At 41.1% G+C, this 13844-nt stretch overlaps 7 protein-coding genes across 7 annotated transcripts; 5 read left to right on the top strand and 2 right to left on the bottom strand.

Moving 5' to 3' along the window:
• Positions 1–57: 57 nt before the first annotated feature.
• Positions 58–3549, top strand: K450DRAFT_261266 (uncharacterized protein). The gene is made up of 14 exons (XM_051592291.1): positions 58–329; positions 502–605; positions 666–748; positions 811–952; positions 1020–1485; positions 1544–1625; positions 1683–1768; positions 1827–1888; positions 1959–2090; positions 2156–2325; positions 2393–2602; positions 2659–2802; positions 2860–2967; positions 3040–3549. Exons 1-14 carry the CDS (start codon positions 120–122, stop codon positions 3309–3311), a joined length of 2271 nt encoding a protein of 756 aa, XP_051440570.1. The 5' UTR covers positions 58–119; the 3' UTR covers positions 3312–3549.
• K450DRAFT_261274 (uncharacterized protein) lies at positions 3396–3877 on the bottom strand. Its single transcript, XM_051592292.1, has 3 exons — positions 3770–3877; positions 3598–3711; positions 3396–3534 (listed from the first exon to the last, which is right to left on the bottom strand). Exons 1-3 carry the CDS (start codon positions 3857–3859, stop codon positions 3508–3510), a joined length of 231 nt encoding a protein of 76 aa, XP_051440571.1. The 5' UTR covers positions 3860–3877; the 3' UTR covers positions 3396–3507.
• Positions 3878–3947: 70 nt separating this feature from the next.
• Positions 3948–4605, top strand: K450DRAFT_261278 (uncharacterized protein). Its single transcript, XM_051592293.1, has 2 exons — positions 3948–4170; positions 4306–4605. Exons 1-2 carry the CDS (start codon positions 3953–3955, stop codon positions 4526–4528), a joined length of 441 nt encoding a protein of 146 aa, XP_051440572.1. The 5' UTR covers positions 3948–3952; the 3' UTR covers positions 4529–4605.
• Positions 4606–5019: 414 nt separating this feature from the next.
• K450DRAFT_261281 (uncharacterized protein) lies at positions 5020–6109 on the top strand. The gene has a single exon (XM_051592294.1). It carries the CDS (start codon positions 5153–5155, stop codon positions 5921–5923), a length of 771 nt encoding a protein of 256 aa, XP_051440573.1. The 5' UTR covers positions 5020–5152; the 3' UTR covers positions 5924–6109.
• A 223-nt stretch (positions 6110–6332) lies between these two features.
• K450DRAFT_275537 (uncharacterized protein) lies at positions 6333–7151 on the bottom strand (the record flags this gene model as incomplete). The annotated part of the gene is made up of 1 exon (XM_051593172.1): positions 6333–7151. The coding sequence occupies one exon, from the start codon at positions 7149–7151 to the stop codon at positions 6333–6335; it is 819 nt and encodes a 272-aa protein (XP_051440574.1).
• A 4050-nt stretch (positions 7152–11201) lies between these two features.
• K450DRAFT_261289 (uncharacterized protein) lies at positions 11202–11746 on the top strand. Its single transcript, XM_051592295.1, has 2 exons — positions 11202–11312; positions 11383–11746. The coding sequence occupies exons 1-2, from the start codon at positions 11235–11237 to the stop codon at positions 11461–11463; spliced, it is 159 nt and encodes a 52-aa protein (XP_051440575.1). The 5' UTR covers positions 11202–11234; the 3' UTR covers positions 11464–11746.
• Positions 11747–12330: 584 nt separating this feature from the next.
• K450DRAFT_261291 (uncharacterized protein) lies at positions 12331–12923 on the top strand. Its single transcript, XM_051592296.1, has one exon. The coding sequence runs from the start codon at positions 12416–12418 to the stop codon at positions 12848–12850; it is 435 nt and encodes a 144-aa protein (XP_051440576.1). The 5' UTR covers positions 12331–12415; the 3' UTR covers positions 12851–12923.
• The last annotated feature ends 921 nt before the right edge of the window (positions 12924–13844 follow it).

Below are 13844 nucleotides of genomic sequence, written 5' to 3' on the forward strand. Positions count from 1 at the left end.
CTTTGACATTGGGAGTCGGGAGAGCCAAGTTCAGGTGCTTTGCCAAACTCAGAGCTCGGGTTTTGCTTGATCGCACGATCAGGAATCAACCATCTTCAACTAAACTGTCAACTTGACATATGATGCAACAAACGCCACAATCGAGTCAGCAGCGATTACTGAATGGGAGGGACAACGTTATGAAAGATGCCAATATTCCCTCCAACTTTTCGTTGGCAATTCAGTCACCAGAATATACTTTGCCAGGTGTTTTACATTTTCTACAACAAGAATGGAGACGATTCGAACGTGAAAGAAACGAATGGGAAATAGAAAAAGCAGAATATAAGGTGAGTTATCTGGCTATTAGATTTTATATCAAACGATGTGGGTACCACTAGTGAAGTCGATGATTATGCAGAGACGTGCCTCTCATAATTATAGCAAATCGGCGACTCAAGCGACCATAAAGAAAGCAGTATTATACTTAACCTATATATCACTCTTGAACGATTGGTATAGGCTCGAATTGCATTACTTGAAGGTGAAAGACGAGGTTTTGCTAACCTCAAGCTGGATCTGATGAAACGAGTGAAAATGTTGGAATATGCGCTACGACAGGAAAGGTACGCAAACCTAACTAATTCGTTGGTATACCATTTTCCTCCGTTAACCAAGATATATAGGAAGAAGTATATGAACAATCCTAAGGCTCGTACTATACAACAGCAAGAAGAGTTTACACGTACAGTTGATTCACCAAACCCGCGTACGTAGTATAAGGATGAATGAGTGTGCTACTTGAACATGTTACTGAGCATTATTTGCTAGCATCGTCTCCCAATCTTTCTTCTTTAAGGGACTCACAAGATGCAAGTGTTAAATTGGAATCGCAAGACAAATTACCTGCTGCATTCGTCGCTTCGCAAATAGATGATAAGGCCAAAACTCGTAGCAGAGAGTTATTGAAATCGTAAGTCACCGAGAGGGATATTCACTATGTTCAGAAGAGTGAGCTGACACTAATTCATTTCACAAAGCTGCCTAAAGGAGATCAATCAGTTAGCTTTGTCAACCTCCAAGCTACCATACACAACAGCATTTACGTCAGGCTTGCAGAACCAATATTCGAAAATTACCTCTCAAGCCTCCCAAGATGTGCAACACGACACAGAATCCATCTCTACATTGAAAGATCCAAGTGAGGAAAACAAAGCGGCAGCTAGACGACAGACCCCAAAACAACCAGACGACAGTATGTCAACGTTTATACCCCAACATAACACTTCCTTACTACAAGATGGGAAGATCGAGAGTGGGCAACAGCAAAAAGTAGATAAAGACAATGACATTCCTTCAACTATCTCTGATGTAGAGGTTCCAGACAACGTTGATGAAGTTGCTATGATAAACAATGTAATCAACATTGCAAAGGAACGAAAACAGCGTGATCAATCCAACCCAGGCAGCGGATCACGAAAGGGACTATCTGAAGAAGAGCAATTGGTAGGTATTTTGCGTATTTGAATGTAGGGTATTAGAAAGGTACTGATGGAAGTAATAGACGAAGGATGTGCAAGAAAAGTATAGTTTGAGTGCAGACAAAGTTCGAAAACTGCTCAAAAATGCAGAAAGATTAATCCACCGTAAGTGGTATCCTGATTATGTTCTAACACATATAATTCTAATACTTTCTTTCGCAGAAGAGAACAATATACCAATGTCTTCAAAAGACAGTCTTCTTGGAAAAGTGGACAATCTCAAGCTACCAAGCGAGGCTGAGGTTGAAGTAAGTTGTTTGCATAAATATTTGCTGAGTTTATTACTCTAACACGTCCATGGATCAGGTTGAGGATGCAGATTCTGAGAGTAGACCAAAAATGTGGAGAGCTAAACACAACCTCCGTGGGTAAGTACCACATGAGACCGTTTTACTCGCTTAAATGTACTTTAAGGCTGACAGTCGTGCGACGCGACAGACATCTTGATTGTGTTCGATCCGTTAGCTTCCATGCCAATGAACTCTTGATTGCTTCAGGCTCTGATGACGGTACCATAAAAATATGGGACCTTAAAAACTCCATTGTAAAAGACTCAGTTATGCAGAAAAAGTAAGTGCTTAGCCTTCATATTTTGGGTCTTTTGGCCTATAATTCCAACTGACGAGATTGGCTAGAAGTTCGCATGAGGAGATGGATCCTATAATAACTTATCGCGGCCATACCATGGGCGTAACCAAAGTTGAGATCTCAGCAGAACAAGGGCGTCTGTACTCTTCTAGTTTGGATTCCACCATCAGAGTTTGGCAACTTCCTCCCGCAGATAAATCCCCATATTCTCCATATGGTAAGATTCTTGTTTCTGAAGAATATAACGCAGCGGCTATGTTTGATATCTGTCTTCAATTTTGTAGACTCTGCTTTAAATATAGCACCATACATTGGTCACACTGATGCTATCTGGGACTTCAAGTTGTTTCCCACCGCCATTGCTGACTACCTGCCACTGGCATCCGCATCCGCTGATGGAACCGTTAAGATATGGGACACTAGTGCGAGTGGAAACCTTCTCAAGAGTTCATGGTCATATAACGGTGTGATTGATGAACATCAGGATGAGCAAAGTAAGTTCAAATTACTATATATGACTACATGAAGTAGATACTAACAAATTATACAGGAAATCTTCCGGTCCCGACGTCCCTTGACATCTGCCATACTAACTTGCGACAGCTTGCTGTGGCTTACAGAAACACGGAGGTCAAGGTGTTTGATGTTGAAACTGGTCAAATTGTCCTTACAATACCAGCCGATCCATCGGCAGGCACGTATTTGTATGATTGAAGGCGTATAAGACAACTTACTTACCCTTTGAAAACAGATAATTCTTGCCTCACACAGATAAACAAAATAGTTTCGCACCCTACATTGCCGCTTCTAATAACTGGACACGAAAATAAGCTGATCAAGTTTTATGACATTAATACAGGTATAGTATGAGTTGAGAACAGCAGCCATATCTTAGCATTTTAGCAGATTAGTTGACGCAATCAAATCGCAGGAAATTCGGTATTCACAATGTCTGCCCATTTGGATGGAGTAACTGCGCTTGATATCGACCCCAGCGGTATCACTTTAGTGTCTGGCGGCCATGATGGATCAATCAGATTATGGGACATTTCAAGTACTTCCAGATCATGCGTACAGGAATACACTGCGCATCGTCGAAAAGCAGATGAAGGTGTCTTAAGTGTCCAGTTCCACAAGGAATTGCCATGGCTTGTTAGCGGTGGAGCTGACGGCATCGTCAAGGCTTATCATCATAGCATATAATTTCGCAACCATCGATGAGACTTTACGTAGAGCCATTGTACAAATTGTCATTTCCTCTGCCATTGGCATCCTTGGTGCCAGATCATTATATAATATTGATAATAGTTACTTTAATTCGCGTTGAATTGATTGGAAAACTGATATGGATGCTACGCCTGCAAGCATCGTTGTCATGTACAAGAGGCATTAGTGTGGATTATCCTCGAAACTGTTGCAGTGTTTGCTACAGAGCAAGCATTAGTTTGCAGTGGTGACAGAAGGATTACTGTTAAAATTGCTACTGTACCTCTACAGCTTTTTGGAGGTGATGTGATTGCATTAGTTTCCCTTTGGTTTGCATTACTTCCGCGTCGGCTTCACGCGCCAGTCGCTGCAAGAAGAGAAGATAGTCCAAGTAAATCTGTAAAGGTTTATTTAATAAGGTACCATGCGGTAAATGGTATATTAAAATCAGTTACCATGACATCCACGCTTTTACTTAAGGATGAGCGTGGATTGTGGGCTTTGATTATCTTCTTTACTGTACTTCGCGAGTATAAGCGTGCCATATCAAAGATCTTCAAAAAGTCCGACCGCACAGAAAGCACTATGAAAGTCAATGCACGTGATTTTTTACGATGTCATCAAAATTTAGGGATCGTATGGCAAACAACTTGGAGTTGCTTCAAAGCTTCAGTCACCAGCCTCTAATGTCTACACCAGCGACACAGGATCTCCCACCTCCTGGTGGATACTCAGAAGTCAAGTATCGACGATACCTTCCAAAGAGAGGACCTTCTGGATTAGTCATTTTCGCCGGCATCACTGCAGTTTGCGCATTCGGGTTCTATAGAGTTGCTCAAGGAAACTTGGAAAGAAGGTAACAACATCAAATAATTGCTTCAACCGCGTAGCTTCTAATTAACTTAATGCCGTGTCAACATATTGTTTCTAACACTGTTTACTCTCACTCATCTACAACCATCTTTCACCACTATTACGAAATCCTTTGCAGAGAACTCAAGCGTGAAAACCTTTGGTCCAGAATTCACCTCATACCATTGCTTACAGCTGAATCAGATCGAGATGCTTTTCGACGACAACAAGCAGCACTCAACCGTGAGGCTGAAATTATGAAGGACGTCAAGGACTGGAAGGTCGGCGAGTCAGTCTACAATAACACCAAATACTACACACGACCTTCAGTCGTAGTAGTTCCGGAGGATGCTAGACAATAGATAAAAAAAAGAATTACCGCAATAAATCACACGAATTTGACGTTTAGATTAGTAATGTTAAGGGATTATGCAGAAAAGTCGGACTGAGCTTGTCAAAGCATGTTTTGGAGTGTCATTCTAGGATTATCTTCAAAAACTGAAGTTTTCAAGATTCAATGTATGAGGTATCGTAACATGTGCCATGATGAGTTGGTAATTTATGGAATGCTGCAATATGATCAATTTACAAGTAATCCATACAGTATTTGGAAGAAAGCGGATATAGCGACTGCAGAGATCGCGAGTCTATTGTACCTATTATAAAAATTACTAGGCCGGGCACTGATACTGTAATATGATCTTATAGAAGCAAGTACAACTATGCATTTATGCATACATTATAAAGAAATGAGTCTCATAAATGATATGCACACTGTTGCTAAAAGTCAACACCTATGATTGATGTCTTCTATTGGCTTCTTCAAGTGGATGCTCGCTGAGAGGTTTGGAAAATCGGAGTTTCCTCAGCCTTGCCACAGAAGGCATAATCTCACTCTCACCCATCTCTCCCATCGGTTTCGTTGAGCCGAATAATTGCAGGATTTTAGGGTGAGAAACCTTCTAAATCTCGGTAAAGAATTCACAATGTATCTTTACAAGATTTCGGTGCAAACATCAGATCACTCTGGCGCTACGGCGGACTTGATAGGCAAGCTGTTGCACAACTGGAGGACTCATCACAAAAACAACATTGCATACAGGACCACGTTAGCTAGAGTCATTCTTTTATGCTTACCTGGTACTTACATGCTAAGCTCGGTGAACGAGCTAACCGAAATGCTGAAGTACTGCAAAAATGGGTACAGGTCGTCACCCAACGTCTCTGATATTGTCCACAAAATTGGATATACCAGTTTGCCAGAGGTCGAAAAACTTTCAAAAGCACTCAAACTCGGCAACAAAACTTCACAACAGACGGTTTATGATTTAGCCATTGCAAGTGATGGAAACTACGTCCTCACTAATGAGTATGCATCATTTGTTATAGGCGCAAGGACTTTGGACGTACATGTTACCGCAATCAACGCCAGTAATAGATTAGCAAAACTGGATCACAGGGTGCTCCAAGCTATATTAACCCAAAGTCGAGACAATAATTTAAACAGCAATGGCGTTTCCTACGCTTCCAGAAATAGTAAAGGCACACTGTCTATCCATCTTCCTGTACCGGCAGAGACATGCATGGACATGGGTTATGACTTTTACACCGATAAATCCAACGTTTGGGCGGTATACTATGAGCGCTCTGATAGTAGATTTAGAATCACGAAAGTTGAACAAAATCGCTTAATCGACACAACCTGTGTAAACCTGCAGAAAGTCACGCTGATCAAACCTGAATTCAAATTGGCATAAGAATACCGATAGAGAATTTATAGTTATGTGTATTGTTAACTTTGGGATACATGATAGTCTGAATACTGTATAGAGCTGCATCAATATATTTTTTAATAGTATGAAAATAGAGTATGCCACCAGTGTCGAAAGCTCCATTGTACTTGTGGAACATTGGCATGCGAATGCCCAACATATCCAGGTGAGTAACCTCATCCACTATAAACTTTCAGAAAATAATCCACTTGTATTGAAGATAGTGTCAATTAAGTCTCAGTCCACGTTTTGACTTCGTTACATTCATTTATTAACATCATTACATCATCATCCAGTAGGCAAAAGGGAATGTAGACAAGAGAAGATCAACTTGAGCATTCGCTTTGAAGCAAAGCTTCAACAAATAAAGTACGCGAAAATTATCTGATATCATCTATGCCTCTCCGTGAGGGGTGCTATGGGTAGTATGGGAAGGTTCGGTTTGAGTAGTGGTATGGGAAGGTTCGGTATGGGTAGTGGTATGGGAAGGTTCGGTATGAGAAGGTTCAGTATGAGTAGTGGTAGTGGTAGTGGTAGTAGTGGTAGTGGTAGGTTCAGTAGTGGTAGTAGTGGTAGTGGTAGGTTCAGTAGTGGTAGTAGTGGTAGTAGTGGTAGTGGTAGGTTCAGTAGTGGTAGGTTCGGTAGTGGTAGTAGTGGTAGTATCGGTAGTGGTAGTAGTGGTGGGAGGGCCGCCAACATCATCGGTAGTCGTAGTCGTAGTCGTAGTCGTAGTAGTAGTAGTGTCAGAGGTGGTAGAAGTATCAGAGCTGGAAACATCAGAGCTAGAAACATCAGAGCTGGAAACATCAGAGCTGGAAAAAGCAGGGCTTGAAACAGCAGAGGAGCTAGCAAAAGAAGAAGAAGGGGATGGAGAAGGGAAAAGTGAAGGAAGGGCACCGGCAAGAAGACCGTTAAGATTCACTATAGAACCGGTTCCCAAGCAGGGAATGGCTAAGGTGCTAGATCCAATTAAGATGGAAACCAAACGGGTAGCACATTCATCGCCGTTGTGGCCACCATTGCCACCTTTTCCATCCTCGTCCTCATCATTATAATCGACGTCACTCTTGTCTTCGGTCCAAAGTTGTTGAGGTTCTGCAGCCTTGACTATACCTTGCTGAACTTCGGCATTTCCTCCATTTGGAAAGGGTGTGGCGTCGACAGCGCTAAGTGCATACAAGCAGCAAATTAGAATGGGAATGGCTGAGCGCATTTTGAGAGTATCTTGGAGTAATGAAGCGCGTGCTGAAAAAATTTGACATTTAAGATCGAGCTTTTATACATATGACCTGAAAACAAGGTTGCGTGAAAAATAACTTTAGATTGATGATACTCAAGTATCAAATGATACTCAACATCGATCAAATCTAAGGGTTAAACATGCAGGTACCTCTTCGATGTCTTCTATTTGGTCGATCATTACTATTTTCCAAGCGTTTTATACCTTCTATGGTAAATAAGAGTAATTATAAGTTAGCTTGGTTTCATTAAAGTTCAATCTTAACATGCAAAGAATCGATCATATATTTTTTTTTTCAATCGGCCAAGACATCTTCTACTTACCTTTTTTCTCGCTCATCATGGCAGCGAAAGGTCTAACTCTCGCTTTGACATGAAATGCTATGGCAGATAGCATTAAAGTAAATTCATGGAACCATATTTGATGAATGCATGAGGCAATTAATACATTTTTCCATTTTGGTGCTTCCCACGTATGAAACGAAGAATTATATGGTACTTCATACAATATGATAAAATCTTGCTACTGACAATTTCCTCAATCCTTGAATAAGGGCTGTTGAACAACCATCTTATCCCTATGGAGGAGGTGTTTGCGAAAATGTCCGTAAACACTGTACCAAAAAAAACCAGTGGCACCTGCTTCACGATTATTTTCAAAAGAAAATGCAAGCCTCATTATTTATTTTAGGAGTATACACTGCGAAATGATTGGAACCAATTGGGAGAACACAGTTGCACCAACGATAGTTTTTCGCTTCACTGCGATGACTACACTAGCTTGTGCTTTAGATAGGCTGCTAAATATAGGACGACAAGCTAACTCGCCGACGTATAATCCTGATAGCAATGGCATGAATGCTTCTATGGAAGTACGTACTTATCTCTATGGCGTGTCATAAAAAAATGGGAGTTGATCAAGCAAACCAATGAGATGGAGTATGGGAATCAAAGCAATTAAGGAAAACAGAGTTAGATTGCATCGTACTGTGCCATATGTACCTAGCTTTTACAAGCATAATTTGCACTATGTTAGACAGTTTGCAGTGTTGACATACCTACAAGCTAATTGATTGGTATCAATGTGTGATAGAGATTTGCATATAACCTGTTTCATTTACTCGAGTACTAGAACCTGTGATAAATTACTGAAGAGTCAACTGTCTCATACTTATCGAAAGTAATCGGGTTTTAAGTGAGCAAAAGGTTTCTTGGTCGTGGCGTATACTCCTTTGCTGTTACAAAAGAGATCAGAGAGCATACTTTTCTATCAATAAATGGATCAGAAATTGCTTTCATTTGTTCGAGTAAAACTATGAGCTTTCTCCACTCCGGAATGATATTTGAGTCAATGAACCAATTGACCAACGAACTTCGTTATGAACTTACAGAAAGCGAGAAGAAAGACAATATTTCAACATGAAGTTTGATATATTGATCGAAGCTAAGATATAATGAATTATAACACAAATTTAGCTATTTAGAGAACATGTAGAGAGCAATCGTTGTGATCTTTCAAACCAATGGAATACATCTATCAGTTCCTTTAGATTTACAGCGAACAATCTGGATTCATGAACTTGGCAAATGTTAGATATCTCGAAAGGTTATCACGGAATTACATCGTCTGTCCAGTCTTGTTCAATTCCTTTTTTTTTGTTCAAAACGCTGTATTTATTGTCAGTTGAATTATATTTTTCTAGCTTAATAAACCCCTTTTATTGTACAGATTGAAAAGAACGTCAGCTAGTGCAACGTTTTTTTAAGACAAAAGAGAGGAGTGATCAAGCCTCTTGATAAATGAGACCTGGGAGTATTATAAAGGTAAAGAAAAATAAAATATGCATCTAAAAGTCTTAAAAGAGGGATCGAAGGAAGAGAAAGCTCATAAGAGAAGAAGGAAAGAGAAACCTGAAGGGAAGCATGTCAATGTGTTATTTAGGGCCGAATAAGGGGTTCAAACTCAACGTCAATATGGCAAGTGCCAACATGTCCAAAGAGGAGAACGCAATTAGCCATGGCATAACCTCCTTAAAAAAGGGTGAGGAGGCTGTAGGAATTAGAAAAGCACCAACAATAGAACAACATTTGATCAGTACCATTGGCTTGGAACCAATGCATAAGAACTTTACAGTGATCTTCAAGTGGCCACGTTTGTTAACATTAATGTTCCAAAAATCTAAAACGAAATAATATTTCGTTTGGGTTGGTTTCCTTATACTACGATGTGCATTGGATTAAACAATTATAAGTCTTGTCCGAGGACTTAACAACATCCAGCTATGACTTTCCCTTCCCTTCCCTCCCTTGCGTAGCTCGCATGAATGAAGTACATGTATTTTATTATTGATGGGTTTATATAGAAAAATTTACTCTGAATTACGCTAGAAAATAAAAGGAAAAGATGAAAAAGCACTTATAGCTGGAGGCTGTAGTCCGTTGGACTTAAGACTAATTTTTAGGACCAAAGAGACTAAAAATCCTTTATTGTTACATGTTCTCTGCCTCTAGTACCTTTTTCATTGGCAACAGCATCATACTGCTGCATTTCAATTCGGGCTTTAGCCTATTCCACAGATGTGGAACACTACTTATGGATTAGCAGAGCATATGTTCATTTCTTTAAGGTGCTTAATTTTGTGTATACTTTAATACTTAGAGGAGAACCCACGACCCAGACAGGCAGACTACATATAGTAGACTTAAATAACAGCCTGATTTTGAAAAGTTACTGAGGCCTCTGGTGTTATTCTACATGTCACCATCACCTTAATCACTGCATCTTTTTGCATTCTGTCCGTAGGATCAGAGTTGTCGGTGACCACTCAGTCGTTCTCCCTCAGTCATCATGTTTGGCATTATATCAGCCCTCACTTTTGAACAAATTCTTCAACAGGATTCAAGAACGGGGAATTGATAGTTAAGCATAGACATTTATGACCTCTAGCCTGAACTAAATCTCGAACTGCAATTGGAGCATGGATGGGGCATTGTCCGTTATCAGATAATAGCCGTTGGTGTTGTTTTTATTCAACACACCCATAGTATTGCACAATATGTTAGTTAGTAATCTGTACGCATGCCAAATCTGCCGTTAACGTCATACATCAACCAACCAGCCACTATCCTCTTATTAGACGATACAACAGCCTGTAGCTTTTTTCAATGACATGTCTATGACTCTTGCTTCTGGTGAGGTACCCATTCCAATTTGCTGAAAAATACCATCGTTTTGGCGCTTTGCCTTTGGGGGAGGGTTTACCTAAATAAGTGCCAAGGTGCCTTTGAATATACAAATTAATCTCTGCTTCATCAATGAAAACGCAGCTCGTAGTGAAATTAAGTCTGATGTCTCTTTCAACTTTCTACTCTCTCCTTTTGCAATTTTATAAATCGATCAGTAATTCTTGCCAAAGGTAATATTTCCAGCTGCTCAACGTAGGTTTGCCTTCCCCTCTTGACCAAGTGCTTATGTAATGCTGAGAAGTCCTTATGGTTGATAACAGTGATCAAAGCAACCTGTTCGCAGTCTTACCTTGTTTTCTATAATATATGTTGATCTGGTGTAAGGGTAGAGAAAATTCGTGTACAAAGTCGATATTTCATTTACCAATGTTAGCTGACTTATGTAATTTCGATTTTATGTTTTGGTGTTTACATTTTGCATACTGGACACAATGAGCCAACCTTGAAAATGTTTCTTACATTACTGTCTGTAAATTTGTATTTCTGAACGATAATTCGTCGAAACCATTGACAATATGAGGTATGTTTCTCTAATTTGCTAGGCGTTGACACTCTTCATAGCGGATATGGTTCTAAGGATAAGTGCCTTCATTTTTCATAAACGAGCACCTTTAGCCTGTATTTTGAATTTTATTTGTTGTATGCGAGCATAAAGTACAGTATCTCTTTGCAGTCGACATCAAGCAGCTCACTATAGTCCAATTGCCTTTGAGGAAGATGCCTTTAATGGAAATGAACGTATTTTTGTCATAAAAACAAACGGCATGTACCTCTCTGTACCTATTACACCAAATGCTCAAATCGGCAATCCATGGTCACAGCCGTATACTGGAGAGCGCGTAGATGTCGCAGAGCGAGTTTGAGTCTATATAACTTAGGCATTTACAGGAGAAAATGAACATTAATGCTCGCTACTAAGGTCAATTTTATCATCCATACCTGAAAATCAATTTACGTAATCCTGGCGCTCAAATGAGCTATCACTGAGAAGGACAAATAGATTGGTTGAGTTGATGCCGCATAGGAGTAGTCGAGTTTAAATCATTTGTATCTGGCGATGCCGATTATGAAATGGTGAGAGAATATGACATAAGAAAGTAAAATGGTGTAGAAATGGACTGGAGGTGGAAATGAACGGAATGGAGTTGGGTAAAGGTGGATTGTAGAACGACATTCATGGCATTCTCAATGAACCGGAGGTTCTGATTGATATTTTGAAGCCCGCTGTCGTCAAATTTGCTGGGCCTGATAGCATTTAAGAAAACTTTTAGCGAGAGACATAGCGCGAGAGGGACGTTAGGATTGAAATGTAAAGATCAACCTCTCCGATCTTGCAATCACAATGCGTGAAGATGCTGTGATTAAGATGGTGGGACATTCTGGAATGCGCGCAGATAGAATTCAACGATCAACATCTCCCATATTAGAATCTGAATGCATGAAGATGCTTTGATTAAGATGGAGTCAGATTCTGGAATGCGCGCAGACAAAATTCAAGAATGAACCTCTCCGATCTCGCAAGCAGAATGCATGAAGATGCTGTGAATAAGATGGAGAGAGATTCTGGAATGCGCGCAGACAATTCAACGATCAACCTCTCCATCTGATGGCAATAGCGATGGCGGACGACAAGTCCCCACTCAAAAAATTCATAAAACGCAAAAAAAAATACCGCGTTCGTGCTTCCCAGCAAGCCCCTACTCACTTCCTCGTCGAAAACGAAGATATCACTCTATCCGACGCTAAAGATTTTCATCCCACTCCCAAGTATCGCTATGTTGCCGTTGGTTCCGTTAATGTCCAGCGCAAGCTCCTAGCCTAAGCAAACAAAAGCAAAGACGTGCCCGTGAAGCCGTCCTTGCGGCTAACCAATCTCTATCCAGCGAAACCGTTTCATCTCGCTCACCTCTGCGAGAATCCTCAAACCACCAATCCCGTTTTCAAGCTATTGCGTCTGCTGCTCCGAGTCATGAAGAATGGTTTGAACCAGCCATGTCCGTTTCCTCCTCGTACCCCGTTAATTCGTACCGCTCAGCCGACAATGTCGACCCTGTTGCTGCTAAGTCTTCCAAAGGCAAGGCTAAAGCACAGACAAATCTTACGTCCCGCCTTGGCAACATGGTCCGTAACTTTCTAGGCTCTTCTCGCACCAAATCTCATTCCTTTTCAGATTCACAGGTCAGTCTCAAACGGGCTGCTTCACCCTTTTATTCTGACAATGATCGTGCAGCGTCTGTCCGCAAGGTTTCTCAACGTCCATCCCCTACTGCTGTCGCTCCTACTCCCGTCTCCACCTCAATGGATACTCTCCAAAAAGAGAAGAAGAGTTACGACGTCAAAACGCTGACCTTGCCTTCAAACTCTCTGAACTTCAAAAAACGAACGAACTGCAACTGGCAAAGATGGACAAGCAAGCTAATCAGATAATTGCTCTGCAACAGTCCATCGATAACTTAACCAAAGACTTCTCGGCCATGAACCACAATTACCAACAGCTTCTGCCTAAAGCGCCAGCCCAAGCGAAAGCACAAGCTCATAGAAACATTTTGATGTCGAAACACGCTGTTCCACCGTCAACTGACGTTCCCACCGATGACATGCAAATTACTAACGTTACTAACGATACTGATACGAACGTTACTATGACTGACGTACACCCACACAGTAACATTGCTAAACATCCCGGGCCCTGGAATGCTCAGCACCTTCCGCAATCTTCCACCAACGCTTAGACAAATGCTTCCACATACGCCTCTATGACTAAGAAACCTTCGGCCCACACTGCACGACCAAAGCAGAGCTACTCGGCCATCGCACAGAAACTGATTGCTAACAAGCCCACAGCGGACACAGCAGATGCTAAGAGTGCCCTCGCTTTCTTTCACCAGAAGCGTGTCCCTCACAACAGCTCCACTGAGCAACGTCTTAGCCTCAGACGTATCTACGTCAACGGAATACCTAGAACCAGCTATAAAGATCTCAAATCCCGACTGTTCTCTCTCCACTTCATGCTGACCAAGATCGTCAATATTAGTTACATCGCGCAAAATTGCGTCGAATTTGTTATCCAAGAAGATTACACCACATCTTTCTTAGCGAAATGCAAATTGTTCCGCTTTCAGATCATTGAAGCCGACCATCTAAACCGCTGGAACCTAACTTCCCCACCGATAAGTTGGACGAAGTCAAAGCTCTGTTCGCCAAGCGGGTAGCTAACATTATTCTGAACACTAAGCATGACAGTGTAAAAGAATTCTTTACACAATATGCTGCCGAACTTCATATTCCATTGCCGACTTCTGACACTCCCATGGAACCAATCCAATGAACTTTAAGGAATCTTTTATTGCGAAAGGGTTACGAGCGTCAGCGAGTAACGCGTCGCAATAACATATACTAAAGTATTCTGCGCGCGAGCGAA

This window comes from Umbelopsis ramanniana, assembly GCF_025399195.1.
Source record: "Umbelopsis ramanniana AG unplaced genomic scaffold K450scaffold_86, whole genome shotgun sequence".
In the NCBI taxonomy this organism is placed as follows: Eukaryota; Fungi; Mucoromycota; class Umbelopsidomycetes; order Umbelopsidales; family Umbelopsidaceae; genus Umbelopsis; species Umbelopsis ramanniana.